The sequence below is a fragment of the Myotis nattereri genome (genome assembly GCF_964212035.1).
Source record: "Myotis nattereri genome assembly, chromosome: 7".
Taxonomy (NCBI): domain Eukaryota; kingdom Metazoa; phylum Chordata; class Mammalia; order Chiroptera; family Vespertilionidae; genus Myotis; species Myotis nattereri.
In genome coordinates, this window is record NC_138082.1 from 2,743,286 (window position 1) to 2,762,484 (window position 19,199).

Here is a 19,199-nt window from a genome sequence, read left to right on the forward strand (position 1 = left end):
TTAGAAACCAGATTTTGGCATGTGACCTGCCACTGGGCTCTCAGTCAATTGATGTTAACTCGAACTTTGACTTGCAGTCAGTAGGAACATATATCTACTTAAAATAGCTAAGAATAAATTGTAATTGGGGCATTATTGAAAATGGTAAATAAACTTTGTAACTACATGTAATCTTTAGTCACTAAAACATCACTTTAATTGATTACTGGTCAAATCAGAATTATAATTTTTCCATTCCAGTTAATAATCCCTTAATGACATTAAGTCAAAAGTAGCAGATGTTTTTACTTAACATTCACTTAATATTCCTTTGGACATAACTTTTTATATTTCCCAAGAAACTCATGAAATTGACTTCTTGAGTAAATCAAAAGATTAGTACCATATGTGAAAATTTGCACTTTATAATTAATTACAAATGGTGACCTTCATCTTGAACTCATTTCCACCGTACAGGAAATCTTGAATTTGAATGTCCAGGAGCTAAAAATACTTAATTGTAGTAATATTGAAAGTAAATTAATCATGTGTTTTATATAGCTAATCCACAAGTTCGGATTCTAAGTAAAAATGAGAGAAAATAACGTAAAAAATTATGAATATGACATGGTGACTAACCAAAAGAGGCATTTTTTGCCTAGTTTACAGAGAAACAAGGTCTTTTTACATTCTCATCCAGATAGCATTTCTTTATTTAACAAACAAGTACTAAGTGCCAACTAAACAACATACTACGGTCTCTTGTCTCTTAATTTCACTTTAACATTTAATACAGCTCTCCCACTAATAGCATTTTTATTTTCTGACACAGATCTATTCATATTTCTTAAAAATGTTTTATGCATATTACCTACAATGGAATTCAGCCCGTTTCTTACATTTCTTAAAACAAGAGATAACATTTTCTAGACTCAAATTTAAAACTGAATTTAAAAAAGAAATTAGCAAGGTTGCTTAAATAATTATTAACCATTAGTCAAATTGTGTTCCCTTTTCATTATGTTTCTTGATAGAAAATAATAGTATCAAACATCACCATTTGCAATGTGCCAGGTAGTACTGTACTGTGAAGGAGCTGTAGATTATCCATGCCGAGACACAGGAAAATTAAATCACTTGCCGAGATTTACGGAGCTACTAAGTGGCAGAGCCAAACCAGGCAGTCCATCTTGGTGGTCTGCGCTCTTTGCCACTACACTTTGCTGACCATAATCATAGTCATTTTCAATTCTGGATATGCATTAGGATCTCCCAGAGAACTCTTTAAAAAACAGTGCTGCCTGCCCTCAGCCTAGGCCTGGAGAAATAGAAACTTCAATTTTTTAGAAAAGGGTTGATCTAACAATTATGCTAGAACCCAGTAAAATTTTAAAATGTTCATTATTTCGTACCTTTTTTTATTGATGACTCTAAAATGAGAAATAAGTAGTAACTGAAAAAATAAATGTTTAGCTATGAAACCATTATAATTTTAATCATTGTAATTTTGCTTGTTGTATTGAATTTAATTTTACTAGTATCTATTTAGTTAATGGAATATTAACCTTTGTACATTTTCTTTTGCAGTGCTCAGTGAATTGCTTATTCCGTGTTGATGTGATAGCAAAAGTATAAGGAACTCTTTGGAGCTGGGATTGACTATTTTGTCTTTTTGTTGTTGTTTTTTTAGTGCCTGTGCCTGCAGTGCTTTCTTACATGGATTTTTAAATTGGGTAAAATATAGTGGCTGTGAAATGCATAGATCTTAACCATATATATAGCTCAATGCATTTCATATGTGTAGACCCATGGTCACCACCCCAAAATGTAGAACATTTCCATCACCCTAGAAAGTCCCTTTATGCCACTTGGACCAGCCAATCTCCATACACAGCCCTGTTTTGATTTCCATCACACTAGTTTGCTTTTTCCAGTTTTTAAACTTTATATATATATATATATATATATATATATATATATATATGTATATATATATATATATCATATGTATCATATATATATATAAATCATATGTACCTTTATACCTAGCATCATCCTCTCGATAAAATATTTTAGTGATTTTTATCATATTTGTTGAGTGTATCAGTATAGTTTATTTTTAATAGATTATATTCAATTGTAAAATATATAGTCATGCACTGCCTAAAGATGGGGATATGTAGAAAAGACACAGTAAATATGGCATAAAAGATTAAAATAGTATGCCTATATAGGGCACTTACCAGGAGTGAAGCTCTGAATAAGTCCGTCAGTGAGTGATGAGTGAATGTGAAGGCCTAAGACATTACTGTACACTATTGTAGATTTTACAACGCTGTTCATTTAGACTAACTAATGTGTAAAGCATGAGATTAAATCCGGCACAAAAGAAAATGATGCAAGAGATTTAATAAACACAAGATATATGAGGCTGCTGCCAGCATACCGTTTTACAGCAAACTTTTTTAAATAAGTAGGCATACACTCTAACAATAAAAAGTATACTAGAGTAAATACATAAGTATTATTTTTGAACAGTCTGTGTCTATATATTTAAAGTGTAACTCTTGTAGACATATATTATTTTTTATTTATTTATTTATTTTGCTTTTTAAATTCAGGCTTACAACCTGCCTTTTAATTGGAATATTCAGTCCATGTAATGTAATGACTGACAGGGTTGAGTTTAGGTCTACCATTTTCTTATTTTGTTCATCTCATCAGTTTTGTTCCTCTATTTCTCCTGTTTTGGGGAAACAGCCTTGTTCAGGTTAAAGGAATATAATTTAATAGTTAACTTTAATTCCTTTATTAATTTTGCATTAGTTTTTGCTTTGGGGAATATTTTATACATCCTTAATTTATCACTTAAGAGTTCGTAGAATATAATTTCACACAAATACAGAGTGGGTCAAAAGTAGGTTTATAGTTGTGAGTATGTGAGAGTTTATTCTTGTATTACTATTTTCCATATGAACAACTGTAAACCTACTTTTGCCTCACCCTGTATAAAAACTAGGCAAGTATAATTCCATTTACCACTCTTGTCCTTTCTGCAGTTGGTGTCATGTATTTTATATTTACATACAACATAAACCTCACTTTAAAATACTATATTTTTAAATTTAAAGTTATCTTTAAAAAATAATTATTTTAAAGATTTTTTTTCTATTTACCTACACAGTTACCATTTCTGCTGTTCATTATTTCTGAATATCCATTTGGTTTCATTCCTCAATAGTACAATGATGCTGAAAATAGATTCTCAACATTTTTTTTTTCTGAAAGTGTCTATTTTTATGGTGGTGTTTGTTTGTTTAGTAACTGTTTGTTTTTTATCTAACTCCTTTCAGAATATTATTATTACCTTTCCTTTTTAGCAATTATGTAATACCTTTTTTCTCCTTTGACTGCTTTATCTTTATTTTGGTTTTCAGCGGTTAGGATTCTAATATACTTAGCTGTGGATTTCTTTGGATTTGTCCTGCTTGGGGTTTACTGACCTTGGATATGTAAAATGTGTGTCTCCAGATTGGTTGTGTCAGCCATAATTTCATTTCTTCAAATGTTTTCCGCCCCTCACTTTTATTGTTTATATGTAACTTACATTTTGGGTTGCTGTTTATGCCATAAGTCACTAAGGTGTTTTTCAATCTTCAATCACTTTTCTCTCTGTTGTTCAGATTGGATAATTTCTATTGAGCTGTATTCTGTTTTACTGACCCTGTCTTTGCCATCTCTGACCTGCTGTTAAACCTCCCAGTAAATTTTTTGTTTTAGATACTGTGTTTCTTAGTTTTAGAATTTCCATTTCCATTTTATCCTTTTGATAATTTTCCTTCTCTGTTGAGTTACCCCCTTCTACTCTCTCATTATGATCATCTTTTCCTTTAAGACCTTAAATACTTATAAAAACCTGTTTTTATTTATTTGGCAAATTCCAACATCTGAGTCATCTTGAGGTTGGTTTCTACTGATCACTTCTTTTCTTGACCATGAATCATGTTTTCCTGTTTTTTATTGGTTGAGTGATACCTTCTGATTGTATAATGGACATTATGGCTCATATGTTGTAGAAAATCTGGATTCTGTTTTCTTCTGAAAAGTGTTGGTTTTTGTTCAGCCAGGCATTTAAATTATTGACAGACAACCTTGAGCTTATGGAAGCTTTGTTTACACTTCAGTAGGGAGACTAAATTTAGCCTTTAGTCCTAGGGCAGCTTCCATAGTTACAGGACAGTTGTTGTTTTTTATTACCTCTAAAATGTGGTCTTCCTTCAGTTTTAACTGAAAGCCCAAAGTGTTTACTATGCCATCTAATTCTGTGGAATTCAGACTCCAATCTCAATCTCTCTCTCTCTCTCTCTCTCTCTCTCTCTCTCTCTCTCTCTCTCTCTCCCTTTAATTGCAACAAGTAGCCACTGAAATACCTGGTTAGCTCATTTAGCCTTCTAGGATTTTTATCCTCTGGGTTCCCACACATGGGGTTTTCTCCCTCAGTGTTCAGTTGTTTTGGAATCAAGGAGCTAGCTCTGTGTTCGGTTGACTCAAGCTAATGGCAGTGCAGCTTTCTGATGGGAGTTCTTGCCACTCCTACTCCTGTTAATGCTGGGAACTGCTCTCTGGGTAAAGGCTGTATAAATGTGGTTCTGTTTATTCAAGGGTTGAACCCATTACAGTTTCTGCCTGCTTTTACTGCTCTTCAGTACCTATGTTAAATGGGTGGTATCTATTTTGTTTATATATGGGAGGGATAGTCCAATATAGCTCCTTCACAATTACCAGGCCTGGAATGCCAGCTTCATCCTATCTAATAAAAGAGAAACATAGTAATTGGCGTATGACCGCTACCCTTCCCATTGGCTAATCAGGGCAATATGCAAATTAACTGTCAGCCAAGATGGCGGCCAGCAGCCAGGCAGCTTGAAACTAACATGAGGCTTGCTTGCTTCAGTGACGGAGGACTCCAACGTTCCCCGCCTGCCGCTGCAGGTCTCTGAGCTGCAAGCAACTATGTAACAAACATAGAAGCTAAACAAAACCCCAGAAACCTGCCGGGCTTCAGCCAGCAGGATCGCAACATTGTAAGCAAAAGCCAGAAACCTACTTTCAGCAGTGGAGGCCTAAGAGCTGGAGCCAAGCCTCAAAGCTAAAGCTGGCCCAGAATAAAAAAAAAAAAAAAAGGAGCAGTTGGGAGCTTCAGTAACCCCCAGCCTGAAAATAGCCCTCATCCCCTCACCCAAGCTGGCCAGGCACCCCAGTGGGGACCCCCACCCTGAAGGATGTGTGACCAGCTGCAAACAGCCATCATTCCCTCACCCAGGCTGGCCAGGCACCCCAGTGGGGACCCCCACCCTGATCCAGGACACCCTTCAGGGCAAACCAGCAGGCACCCACCCGTGCACCAGGTCTCTACCCTATATAGTAAAAGGGTAATATGCCTCCCAGCACCGGGATCAGTGGAGCCGCAAGGCCTCCCGGCACCGGGATCAGCGTGACAGGAGGCAGCGCCCAAACCCCCTGATCACCCTGCGGCTCTGTGTGTGACAGGGTGCAGCGCCCCAACCCCCTGATCGGCCCTGCTCTATGTGTGACAGGGTAGAGCCATAACCTCCCCATTGGCCCTGCCCTGAGTTTGAGAGTGGGGGCACCCCAACCCCCTGATCGGCCCTGCTCTGTGGGTGATAGAGGGCAGCGCCCCAACCCCCTGATGGGCCCTGCTCTGTGCATGACGAGGTGGCGCTGCAACCTCCCCATCGGCCCTGCTCTGTGTATGACAGGGGGCGGCGTCCCAACTCCCCAATCGGCCCTGCTCTGAGCCCGACCAGGGGCTGCACCTAGGGATTGGGCCTGCCCTCTGCCACCCGGGAGCAGGCCTAAGCCAGCAGGTCATTATCTCCCAAGGGGTCCCAGACTGCGAGAGGGCACAGGCCGGGCTGAGGGGCCCCCCTCCCTCCCGAGTGCACAAATTTTTGTGCACCGGGCCTCTAGTCTATATATATAAAATGCTACGTGTCCAACCAGTCGTTATGACCCACACTGACCACCAGGGGCAGATGCTCAACGCAGGAGCTGCTATGACGCACACTGGCCATTTACAGAGAAACGGCACTGTGTACCTGGCACCCACGAAGCAATACTTGGCTTCCCCCAAGTGGGACACAGACCCCGCCACCACCCTGGAGTGACACCCCACCAAATCGCAGCCAACACTGCCAAGGGTCCATGGTGCAAAATGCGGCCCACAGCCTAGCCCAGCCTGGAAACGGTGACTGTGAGTGCCAGGTAATGAGGTCACGTAGCAACACCATGCTGCCTCTCCCTAGCAACTAGCTTCCTTGCAGTTTCTTCAGCCCATGAATACGACTTGCTTTATAACCAGGTGGAAACCTTTTATATTTTAACCAAATGTTTGTGAAGCATTTTCCCGTGCCTCATCTCATGATCTTCACAGAAGTCCTGGAGTAGGTAGATAGGAGACTTGGTGGAATCCTATTTTTTTTTTTTTCATTAGCCGGAAAACGGAGATTTAGAAAGCTTAGAAACTTGACCTGACTGAAAAGAAGTAAGAAATGGTGGACCTTGAAAACGACTTCAGGTTTTCTCACTACACAGAATATAGTCAAACACGGCTGTAGTTAAATATTATACCCTTTGTTCTCCCTGCGTGATCTACAACAATAATCTGCTTTGTATTGATATTTACTGCTGTGTTGCTGAGAATTACCTGAAAGAGAAGTTGGGGTGCTTCACTGGCCTGGAATAAGTTTAGCTACATCGGAAAGCAGGCCTAATTAAGCAAGTTTATTCTCTATGTATAAAAGGCTAAGTTGACTCGCGCATGTGCGATACATATAAAGCTCTTGCTGGCCTCAATCGCATGCATGTGTTTCGATCTGTCATTGTCGATGGTGAATTTGGTTGACGCTTATATTATAGAGAAAGGGCGAATAGTGATATTAAAATACTCTAATTTCCTTCCAATGTGCACAAATTTGTGCATCGGGCCACTCTTTTTTTATAAAATTTATTTTGGATGGTTAATGTATTTCTGATTACGAACTCATTAGTTCTCTTTATCTATTCATAGATATGAAGAGAGGGCTACTAAAGACTTGGAACGATACAACAGGCAAATCAAGAGAGCCATTGAACAGGAGTCACAAACCTCACTACCAGATGGCAGAAAAAAGATAAAACCCACAAGCTCATGGAGTTTGGCACAGAAGCACAAGTTGAAAACATCATTATCTAATCAGCCAAAACTTGATGAGCTTTTCCAGTCCCAACTTGAAAAAAAAAAGAGTCAAACCATTAAAATAGTTCAAATTCACTTTTCTATGGAAAACTTTAAAAAAAATGTAGAGAAACACAAGAAATTTGAACCAGAAGAGAAGGACGAACTTTGCTTAATCCACAATCTCAAGTTTCCTGATGGATGGCTAGTTACATCCAAAACAGAGGTAATGTTGTTAAATCCATATAGAGTGGAAGAAGCCCTGCTATTTAAAAGACTTCTTGAGAATCACAAACTTCCTGCAGAACCATTGGAAAAACCAATTATATTAACAGAGAGGTATGGTGAAGTAATATATTTCTTACTCTAAAAACATTTATTAATCCATACTAGATTAGAAATTGGAGGTAAAAAGTTGAAAGTGTTTCCTAATAGGGAAAAGTGTTTATTTAAAGAAATCTTATAAAAACTTCATTTCTGATCTTCAGTGGAAGTAATTGTTTTTAAGTAAATAATTTTAAAATATTCTACGTAGTTCTGCAATTAATAAATATGAAGCTTAATTCTCCTCCTGTACATTAGTGACTTCCCTAGGGTAATTTTGAAGTGAAGTTGCCATAATAATTCTTTGGTATGTGCTCTGAAACATTTAAAGGATATACCAAAATAGATCTGTACAATGAATACCTTTATCAACAATTTTCAAGATTTTGCCACATTTACTCTGCCCATGTATGTGTGTGTGTATGTATATATATGCATATTTTCTTTCCTTTGCTAAAGTATTTTAGAACAATTCCCACCCATATGTCTTTCAGTATATCTCTCTCAAAAATGGCTATTTTCTTAGCTAACCACAGTGCCTTTGTCATAACTTACACAGTAATAATTCCTTGGAATTGTTCCTTGTCTCAAAATGTCTTTCCTGTAGTTTTAAAATTTTTAATTTGTGTCTATTCAAAGTCCAACCGTTACATTTTGGTATGCTCACAACTCTATCTGAATACCACACCATTAACTTTTTATTAATACCGACACTTGCTCATTGGAATGTCTCGTCTCGATTTGTCTCTTTGTTCCCATGCGATGGTGGTCAGCTTGTTTTTCCCTCTCCCGTGTTTCAGTGGGAGTTAGCTCAGGAGGACGGAATGGATTTAGATTCCACTTTCTGGTGAGATGGCCTCATAGACGGTGCCATGTGCTTTGTATTCAATCCCATCAAAGGCACTTATCCCTGGGTCAGCAGGTGACAGCCTGATCTCCCACCTTAAGTTCCCTGTCATCCTTTCCATCTAATGTTTCATCCATTGATTATTCTCTTGGAACTAATTTTATTACAGATTCTATTTTATTTTTTTAATATATTTTTATTGATTTCCAGAGAGGAAGAGAGAGAGAGAAATAGAGACATCAATGATAAGAGAATCATTGATCAGCTGCCTCATGCACGCCCCCCACTGGGGATCGATCCTGCAACCCAGGCATGTGCCCTTGACCGAAATCGAATTGGGACCCTTCAGTCCTCAGACCAACGCTCCATCCACTGAGACAAACCAGCTAGGGCTAGTATAGATTTTAAAACAGGGAGTTTCTTTTTTACATCCTATATGAGCACATTATTTTCTGTAAAAATGAATAACTAATCACATTAATATTTCCTTTTTTTTATACTTAATTTTTCTTTTTTAGTGTGACACAGGTAGAAGAGAATCACAGGTACATCAAAGGAGATAAAAACCTGAAATGGAAAGATAATTAGAATTTGTTCTCTAGGACACATCTGCAGATAATTCTTTCAGACCTCTAAGAATAAATAAAAAAATTACTTATAAAATATATTAAAACCTCTGTGTTAAAGGCCCTGTACCAGAAGGAAAAAGAAATGGGGCCGAACATTTGTAAACTGTCTTTTATAATTAAGGCTACAATTACCACATTAACTGAAATCCAGCATCTCTCATAGTATAGATTGGCTTAGGACTGTCAAAAGAAGAATCAGAAAAAGAGTTAATGCAGCCTTAAGCTGTATTAAAACAGTTCAAATACCTGATACTTTTCTCTTTATTTCCTTAAAAAGAGCTAGGGTGTATCTGGAGTTTTCTGAAATGTGACGTCCCCATTACAGTTAATAATGTAAGTTTTTCAGAACTGAGCTATGGACAGGGTCATTTGGGGTTGGGCTGTTTTCTCACTAGAATTCTCCTGAGGGGTGTGTAGCTTCTCTCTGAAGGGAGCAATTTAGAGAGCTGTAAAACAAAGTAGGAGCGCAACAATGGCTAATGTTTATTGAGCACTTACTTATGAAAGAGCTTTACTACGCCCTTTGCTTTCATGATCTTCATACCTGATGAGAGAGAGGTACTGTCATTGTCCTTATTCTGTAGGTGGGGAAACTGAGACATAGAACTGTTACATAACTTACCCAGGCTCACATGGCTAATAAATAAATAGTTGGATCCGAGCGCCCGATCTAGACAGTAACTGTAGAGCCTGCACCATTTGTTGCTGTGCTAGATCATCACCACCACTGGCTCTCAGATTGCTTTTCTGAATCTTGGTTAGACCAGAGAGCACGTCTGATATGTAGCCAGAGTTTTCCACTCTGTGACATCTGTCATAGCCAGTGGGGTCCTTTGCCTTTCAGAGATGATAAGCAAAAAATCATCTATTCATTTACTTTTTCAAGGGTTCAGGGCTGTAATGAATAAATAGTAGCTTAAAATCTTATACAGAAACATAGAACAGAGCCCTGAACACCTAAGACAGTATCTATCACTTGCTAGGCACTCAAGTATTCATTGGCTGAATGGGAAAATGGTAACCTCTCACACGTCAACCCCAGCAGACACTTTATTGTAATAACATGTTTGAGCACTGTGATTGAGCCTATAACCAACAGGAAAGGCTAATTTGTGCCCTAGAGAATCTTTGGCTACCTCAGAATTTTGCCTAAAGCCAATACCACTCATACGCCACGGCTGGCAAACATGCCATGCCGGAAGGAAGCTCTCCCAGGCTCCGAATTACTGAATTTATAAGTTCCTGGGAGAAAGATATATATGCTTATCTTTTTATTATTGACTAACAATTGGAAATTATGTAGGCTGTACCACTTGAGTAACTTGGCAATATATTATGTGTCTGTTTAAAGGTATAAATGGCATTTATAGGTAAAGTTTTCATTTGTATTATATTGAGGGAGCACACTTTTTTATTTTACATTTTATTTATAACATCGTAGAAGATAGGAACTGTCTTTTATATGTATTCTTCCTCCTTCTGTACGTTATATGTGGTAGGTCTTCTATAAAATATTAACAGAAATGTAAAAAAGTAACCTTCCTTACAGAGTTGCTGATGCCTTTGTATTTTGGTTACTAATAACACTTTTTAAAAGGCCTTTAGATTAACTATTTTCCATAAAATTTTAAATTTTATTTTACATATTTAATAAATTAAAGGACCATTATTTCTTTTTCAGTCTTTTTAATGGATCTCATTATTTAGAGATTTTATATAAAATGACAGCAGGTGACCAAAGCTACAGTGGATCAACTTACCTGTCCGATCCTCGTCTTACAGCAAATGGTTTCAAGATAAAATTGATACCAGGTATGATGATGTGGTTTAATATTTCCTCTCTTGGAAAAATAAATCTTGTTCCAGGAGACACATTTGGGTTTCATAATTTAGAGATATCATGGTGTATTTTTGTCTCACTAAAAGTACGTCAGTCACGTAAAAACAGCCATATTTCAGACATGTCACATCTGTCTGAAATAAGCAGGTTTGGTATCTCTTTCATTCTGTTGGCTTGAATTGCATTTCCATAACTAATCAAGTAGTTCTAATTTTTGCCATTCTTTGTCACAGTATTCAAATGCCTGCTCTGTCTAACTAGTTATTAAATGCTCATTCCGATGGTAAAGCAGAGGTAAATATGTAGCTCCTGGCGTAACCTAACAAAAACGGGCCTCGTGCTTTTTCTTAAATCATTCTGGTGCTTTCTTTGCAGTTACATGTGTAACACCAGCCCTCTTGCTGTCTGGAGAGTGGCTGATTGGATCCCCTGGCTTTCCTAAGACTGTGTGATAGCACTCCTTGTTGGTATGGAAATTCACTGGTGGGGAGGAAAAAAGGCTCCTTCAGGCTGGGAGACTTCAGTTTTTCCTGGCTGGCCCTTTCTCTGTTCTTTCATTGTTTCCGGACTTCACCGCCTTCTGCCCTAGCTCCTAAATTGGCAGCAGGGGTCACAAAGGCACCACCAAGAGTGATAATACTGTTCCTTCTTCCACCCACGCCTAAACTTGTGACCAAAGTGTAGAAAAACAAGTTCAATCAAAACAGTGTTGACGATTTTTAAAGGAATGTTTTACTGAGATCTCAAAAGAAAATAAGTGAAAACAATGTACAAAACCATGAAATTGGGTATAAGCTGAAAATACTTTGGTGTTCTGAACTTTAATTTTACTTGGCTTTTTCAGTTTTAAGGATACCTACCCTAAACTTCTTGCCTACTCACTGCCGCGGTCTTGGATAGTTACATATGGAGTAGAGTGTCTAAATTCCCACTCTGCCATTTAAACACTGTTTATGGGAAAGCGAGTTAGCCTAGATATTTCTTCATCAGTAGCAACTAGTAATTATTGAATATTCTTAATATTAAATGTATTAATTTATTCTTCTAATAGCCCTATGAAGTAGGCTTTATTGCTGTCCCCATTTTATAGGTGGTAACATCAAAGCACAGAGAAGTTAAGTTTGCTTAGCGGTTCGCAGAGGTAGAACCAGGATTTGAACCCATGTAATCTATCTTTTAGAGCCTGGCTCTTAATGAATTTGTTATATTGCTTCCCTATTAAAATTGAGATATTTACATCATGAAGTAGTGAGCAACTAAACAAAGTACTTGTATGATCAGTTAGCATAGTGTGTAGCAATGGGTTGATAGGTGTTCAAATACTCTCTTTTCTTCCCATCCTTTGGAGTCATTTCTTTTAGTCCTTCTAGAAATCTTCAGGACCCTGGCACATTTTTAATTTATTTGCAGTGTGAAACAAGGTGTGTGTGTGTGTGTAGCAAGATATTTTTTCTTGACTTAATCTAATTTCCTAATTAACTCTTTGGTGTTGGTGGCTGGTGCCATTTTTTTCTCGAAAGATGTCATCACAGCCATTTTTTTTTTTAATTAGGGTAACTGCTTTATCTATTCCAAGAGCATGTTTATTTTTGAGCTACCCAGTGAGTTTCTGACAGATGCTGTCAGCTCTTAGCTTGTAGATAGGGTTTTTTAAGTCTGACTGAATGCCAGTACTTTTTGCATGGCATCAAAGGTGTAAAAATTACTAAGACAGTCATCTGCAAACTGACTTGATTTGTTTGGAATTAACAGATTATCATGAGCATATCTTGTCAATAACAGATCAAATTAAAAACCTTCATGTTTTCTTTCTTAATTTTTTGGTTATTTTTCTTTATTAATTTTTATGCCATGTTTCTTAAAGCCCATTTCTTTTTCTTTTAGTGAGAGTTTTGTTGTATTGGACTTAACTTTGGATCAACAATTTGCCAGTTTTTACAAAACATCTTTGGATACAGGCAATGAAAGATAGGAAGAATACATCTGACTTTGAGGGAAAAGATTCTGAATGTGACCCTAAAAACTTTGCTTATTAATGGCATCGTTTTTTGTTCTGCATCAATAAGAATTCCATATTTTAGAAAGTGAAAACTTGTCAAACCACTTATTAATTTGAAGTATTTTCTCTGAAAATTGGGAAGCATTTCACAGAATTTTATGGAAATGTCTTGAAAGTTTATAGTTACATGGTTCCAGATATCTAAGTTTTTTATATCTGAATTTTGCAAGCACAAAGATTAAAATATTGCTCAGATTCCTCATCTGTTGCCAAATGCTTTTTATCCATGTCCATAAGTAATTCTCTGAAATGTGTAGTTTTTCAGAGCAAATATAGTTGGCATTAGACTTTTCAATCAAATCATATTAGTAACAAGTCTCTTGACTGATATTTTTGTAAATTCCATATCGATATGTATGTAAGAAGATGTGAACTAGAATATTCTGCTACCTCCTCTTTGCCTGTCTAACCCCTGATTACAGTCCCATTTAAGTTCCCCTGGTTGCTCAAACTCTCATTTTGTCTCCATTCACTGAAGTCCGATTTTATCACTTACTGGCTGATCTTACATGTGTTTATTCTAGTCGTCAGTTGTTTCCCAGGAAGAGCATTTGGGTGCTGCTCTGCTTAGTGTGCCACTTGCATTGCATCTGCCATCCACGTCAAGGCCTGGTCTAACTGAGAATGGGCTAGGGCAGGGGTGGGCAAACTTTTTGACTCGAGGGCCACAATGGGTTCTTAAACTGGACCGGAGGGCTGGAACAAAAGCATGGATGGAGTGTTTGTGTGAACTAATATAAATTCAAAGTAAACATCATTACATAAAAGGGTACGGTCTTTTTTTTTTTTTAGTTTTATTCATTTCAAACGGGCCATATCCGGCCCGCGGGCCATAGTTTGCCCACGGCTGGGCTAGGGATAGGATCATCGCCATATCAGGGTCTGAAACTCTTCAAGCTACACCACTCCTCTTTTTTGTTTTTGTCCATCCATTTACAACTCATTTATACCACTTTCCAACTTTGGACTGTCTCATTTTCTTTACTTCAAAGTAACATTCTATGGACTTCAATATTAAGAATACTGTTACACAGATATAGCCAAAGAAAACAAGTCTGCTATTTTCCAAAACTATAACATGCATTCTAATGCAAAATTTCATGCTTTGGAATGAATATATGCTATTATGAATATTTTACCTAGTTTTACATTCAATGATATAGCTAGTTTTTAGTTTTATTTTAATCATTAAATTATTTAGAATAGCTTAAATAATAGATAACATGTCAGTTTACACATTGTCCTAGTAAAATATATTGAATAAACATTAGCATTTCATTTCCTCAAATTACTAATCTATAATAATAAAAGCATAATATGCTAATTAGACTGGATGTCCTTCTGGATGAAGCCGGGGCTGCGAGGGAAGCCCAGGTCCCGGGTGACTGCCGGTGACCAGAGGGTAAGCCCGTGTCCTGGGTACCAGAGGGAAGCTGGTGCCGACAGCCGGGGGAAGGAAGGCCTACTCTTGCATGAATGTTGTGCATCAGGCCTCTAGTATATTAATAAGCTACTCACTATGATGGTAACCATTTTGCAACATATGTTTATCAAATCAATACTTTATATACCTTACACTTATATAATGTTATGTCAGTTATATTTCAGTAAAGCTGGAAAAAAATTCCAGCTGTATTTTAATAATTTGTAAGTTAAAATAATCATTGAAATAATCCACGTCTTTAAGTTAGATATTAAACCAGTAGACTTGAACTTGAACAGAAGCAGTTGTTAAAACACTTAGAGCAGTATTTATTTTAATAAATATCATGGGACTCCATTTTCTCTCTAAAGAAAGAAATCTTCTAAACAAATGCAGGGAACAGAACAGCAGTCATTAAGATTAAATGATACAACGCTCATGTGGTTTCTACAAACACATATGACTTACTGGGAATGTGAAATCCTGTGGAAATTATTATTTGTTCTCCCAACTAGGGAACAAAACTTTGTCCTGACTGTATTACATTCTGTGAAGGCTCACTACATACTCAAACAGTGGTTTTGTTTTTAATAGGTATTTTCTGGAATATAATTTAAACACAACCAAACTAATGATAAATATGGTATTTTTTTGGTGTTCTTTTTTTCTTCTAGGAGTTTCCATTGCTGAAAACTACTTAGAAATAGAGGGAATGGCTAACTGTCTTCCGTTCTATGGCGTGATGGATTTGAAAGAAATTCTTAATGCTATAGTCAACAAAAATGCAAAAGAAGTTTATGAATGTAGACCTCGCAAAGTGATAAGTTATTTAGAGGTATGCATTATTCAGTTATGTTGGCTAAGGTTTTAAGATACTTAACTGTTCCTTAATAAAATAATAAATGATTTCAAAATAGTAAAGTTTCTATAAGGTTTATTATTGTTTGCAAGAGGGAAATACTATTAAAAAAGAAAAAAAAGAAAACTCCTTTAAAATAAACCGGTTGTGGTAAACTGTTGTGGATTCTTACTATAACGTTATTCCTTGAGTACATACTGAGAAGAGCCTTATGCATGAGACTTTTTGTAGTGAAGTTCTTTTTGTTGTTTTTGTGTTTTTTTTAGAAGGGATTCAAAATTGCTCCATCAAAATACCAAATACTTGTGTAAAAAGAACTGTAATGTGCTTTTCAAGAGCAAAAGAAGAGAAAGAAAATGAAAGAGGTAGATTATTAAGTAAATGGAAATTGTAGTTTTCTAGCACAAATGAGATAGGCAGCAGTGGGCTAAAAAATAAACTCAAGAGTAATAGAGGGTAAGGGTGGGGAATGGGAGACATCTACAGTACTATCAACAATAAAAAATATGTAAGAGAGGGTGGAGGAAGATTATAAACTTTTAAATGTCCAAATGTAATAGTGGTGGGAAAACAATAGGAATTGTCTCTATTTGAGCCTTTATCCCTCAAGGTTGACTGGTATTATTTTTAAAGTGAACCTTATCTTTAGTAAAGTTTATTTTCTCCCTTAAAAAAAAAAAGGAGCTGTTTTTGTTTTAGGCTATTACCCTGGTCTGCCCATTGCATTCTGAGGGCCAGGCTTCCTCAGCAGGGAAGTCCACTTTCACCTTTTCTGAAGATTGTATGAAAGCATTCTGAGTCCTTCAGGAGCTTTGTCTTGTGGGATTTCCCAGCCCACACGGGCAATTCAACATGGCCAGTTTCTAGGGATAGAAAAGGAGTGTGTGTGTGTGAAGGAGTTGTGGGTCATGATTGTGCATTGAAGAACCATTTGGGAAGAAATAAGATTTCAGAAATAATGGAAGTATTTGGGATTAGATACAAATATTTTTACTGTTATTATACCTACCATTATATTAAGGCAATAGTGGGTGTGATTCTTAAAGGAAGATAATCTAGGATAAAAGAGAATGCCTATCAGAACCACAACCACAGGAATGCTTCATTGAAGGTCAGGTTGAATTAGGTGAAACAGATAAAGATACTATAGTTAAAGGAGTACCAAGAGGAGGGTTCAAGGGAAGAAAGAAATGTCAATATTAATACTACATCCTTCATAGGGTAGTAGTTGCTGGAAGACCATTAGGTGTGACTGCTAAATGGAAGTGATAACCCTGAAGAGAGCCACAGTGGAAAATAGGGTGAAAGACGTGTGTCAGTGGTGGAAACTGGGCAGCAAGCCACGAGGTGGTGAAAGGAAGAGAAGAGGTTTTAGCATGATTGTACTGAATTGGTAGAAAACATTGACTATGAAAGGTTGGAAAGCAGATGTTCCAAAAGAGGCAGGAAGGAAGATGCAGCATAATATAAACTTTATTTTTTTTAAAAAAAATATATATATTTTATTGATTTTTTACAGAGAGGAAGGGAGAGAGATAGAGAGTTAGAAACATCGATGAGAGAGAAACATCGATCAGCTGCCTCCTGCACATCTCCCACTGGGGATATGCCCGCAACCCAGGTACATGCCCTTGACCGGAATCGAACCTGGGACCCTCCAGTCCACAGGCCGACGCTCTATCCACTGAGCCAAACCGGTTTCGGCTGATATAAACTTTAGAAAGGAGAAACCGTCCTCTGAATCAGGAGCAGAAGAGGGGAGGGAAAGTGAATGTAAAATATTTTGAGGTAAATTGAGAGAAGTCATGTATGATTCATGTGATAAAGGACTAGGAGAGTTATCTGCTGCGAGTGAAGGGGCTGGAGAGGCGCTGGGGATCTGGGAATAGTAGAAAAGGTAAGAAAATAAGAGCTGTCGGCCCTCTACGAGGAGGTTGATTAGAGAAGAATACGATTTTCAGGTGGCATTGAGGGCTCATAAGAGCTAACATTGGTATTGGATCCAGCCAGTCTTGTCATTGTCCAGAAGTGCTTGGCAGAATTTATCCAGACGTGGAGAGGAGCAGCATGGCTGGTAGAAGAACAAGAGGGTATGTGAAGGAATTTGAGCACGCTATAATACAAGAAACCATTTTAGGTGAGAGACAGATACAAAGATTAATGACATTCTACTGGGAATCGGTGTTAGATTTTAGCAGGAGTCTAAAGGGAATGCAGGAAGCTAGACACAGTGTCCTTTATTTCTTACTCACTAGGCATACCTTATATAGGAAGATGACAGAAGGGTGCTTGCTAGTGGACCAGGAGAATAAGGAGAGATTGTAGAGGTTAAAGGTCAAAGTGAAGATAAAGAATAGGTTTAGTTGGAATAAAGGAGTAGGATGGTTGGGAGTATAATAGGAGAGGCTCTGTGGTTAGAATAAGGCTAGGATTTAAAATCTTCGAAGTACAATTTTTTTTTTTTAATCTTAAAAGAAGCCAGCTTTACTAATACCATTTTATCCCCAAACTCTCAGTCTTCACCATCTCAGAAAACATCATTACCATATCAAAAATGCGGACATGGTCCTCAATTCTGCACCCTCATAACCAGTTCCTCAGTGAGTCTTGACTACCTCCAGCTCATGGCAGGAGCCTTTACACCTCCCTCCATGTCCACTACAGTCACTAGGACTGCAGAGATTGCCCCAAACCATGCTTCCTTCAGACAGTAGCCAGATGTGAATTGTAAAAGCAATGCCAGGCTCTTGCTTAAAAGCCCTCTGGTTATTTCCCTGTGCATTCAGATGAAAACCCACATTGCTCACCCGTCTTCAAGGGTGATGTGCCCCTTGCTTCCCTCCCTGTCTTGTTCCTCTCTCCCCTTTAGTAAAGAGGCCGCACTTACACGGGTCACTTGATTCTGTTGTTCCCTCTGCCTAAATGCTTTTCTTTACCCATGATACTTGCATCCTGGGTCCTTGTTTAAATTGAAGCTTAAATGTCACCCCACCTCAAGAAAGCTTTTCCTAACCACACAATTACTTTCTATCATGTTGCTCAGTTTAATTCTGTACATATTACTGCAGTTTTCTTTGTCTTTTCTCTGTTTTCTGTTTCTTTGAACTAGAATGTAAATTTCACAAGAGCCGGGATCTTGTTTGTCTTGTTCTCTGCTGTATTCCTATAACCTACAAAAATGACTAGCGCATAATTGGTGTTTAATAAATATTGTTGAACAAATGAATAATAAAAAATATATAATCAATTTTCTGTCTTCCTTCTTACCAGGAAGAACATATTTCTGCTTCCGGGTATCTCACAGTAAAAATTGATGGCTCTCTCTTCACAGGGAGAAGCGGTGCGTCTATCTAGACAATTACCCATGTACTTATCAAAGGAGGACATCCAAGACATCATCTACAGAATGAAGCACCAATTTGGAAATGAAATTAAAGGGTGTGTTCATGGTCGCCCATTTTTTCATCATTTAACTCATCTTCCAGAAGCTACATGATTAAACATATTTAAGAAAATTAGTTACTGTTGAAATTGATTTGGTCATAATAATATGAATCAGTGTTTGAACTATCTCTGAACAGTGTTCATTGGTTCACTTATTTTAAGTGAAGATTTACTGGCTTATTTGTATATTGAAAACTTTTAAACTGTAGAAAACTTAAATAAACTAATATAGACTATTCATTTTATTTTGAAGAACCAGCCTTTATAATAATTGGTTGTAAGCAACAAAATTGAAAATACACAGTATTCTTGGGTGGTGAATTTTCTACCCAATATATTCAATGAACTGTGTCTCCAAAGTTAATATATGGAAGTCCTAACCCGCATGTGATGGTGTTTGAAGAGGTAATTAGGTTTAGAAGAAGTCATGAGGGTGGGGCCATCACCATGGCATTATTACCCTTAGAAGAAGAGCCACCAGAGAGTTGGCTTGTTCTCCTTTCTCCCTCCCAGCACCCCGCCCCCAGTGTGAGGATATGGAGAGAAGGTGGCCTTCAT

General features: G+C 37.5%; 1 protein-coding gene across 3 annotated transcripts in view; it reads left to right on the forward strand.

Moving 5' to 3' along the window:
• PMS1 (PMS1 homolog 1, mismatch repair system component) overlaps positions 1-18,981 on the forward strand; it is a 66,320-nt gene extending 47,339 nt beyond the window's left edge. For 2 of the 3 annotated variants that reach the window (XM_081095400.1, XM_081095402.1), the window contains 4 exons: positions 7,070-7,555; positions 10,698-10,828; positions 15,013-15,173; positions 18,529-18,981. In XM_081095400.1, the coding sequence (XP_080951526.1) occupies positions 7,070-7,555; positions 10,698-10,828; positions 15,013-15,173; positions 18,529-18,693 (943 nt within the window). In that variant the 3' untranslated portion in view covers positions 18,694-18,981. Of the gene's footprint in view, positions 1-7,069; positions 7,556-10,697; positions 10,829-15,012; positions 15,174-15,463; positions 15,691-18,528 lie in introns of those variants that run through there. The other variant, XM_081095401.1, reaches the window with a different exon arrangement.
• The last annotated feature ends 218 nt before the right edge of the window (positions 18,982-19,199 follow it).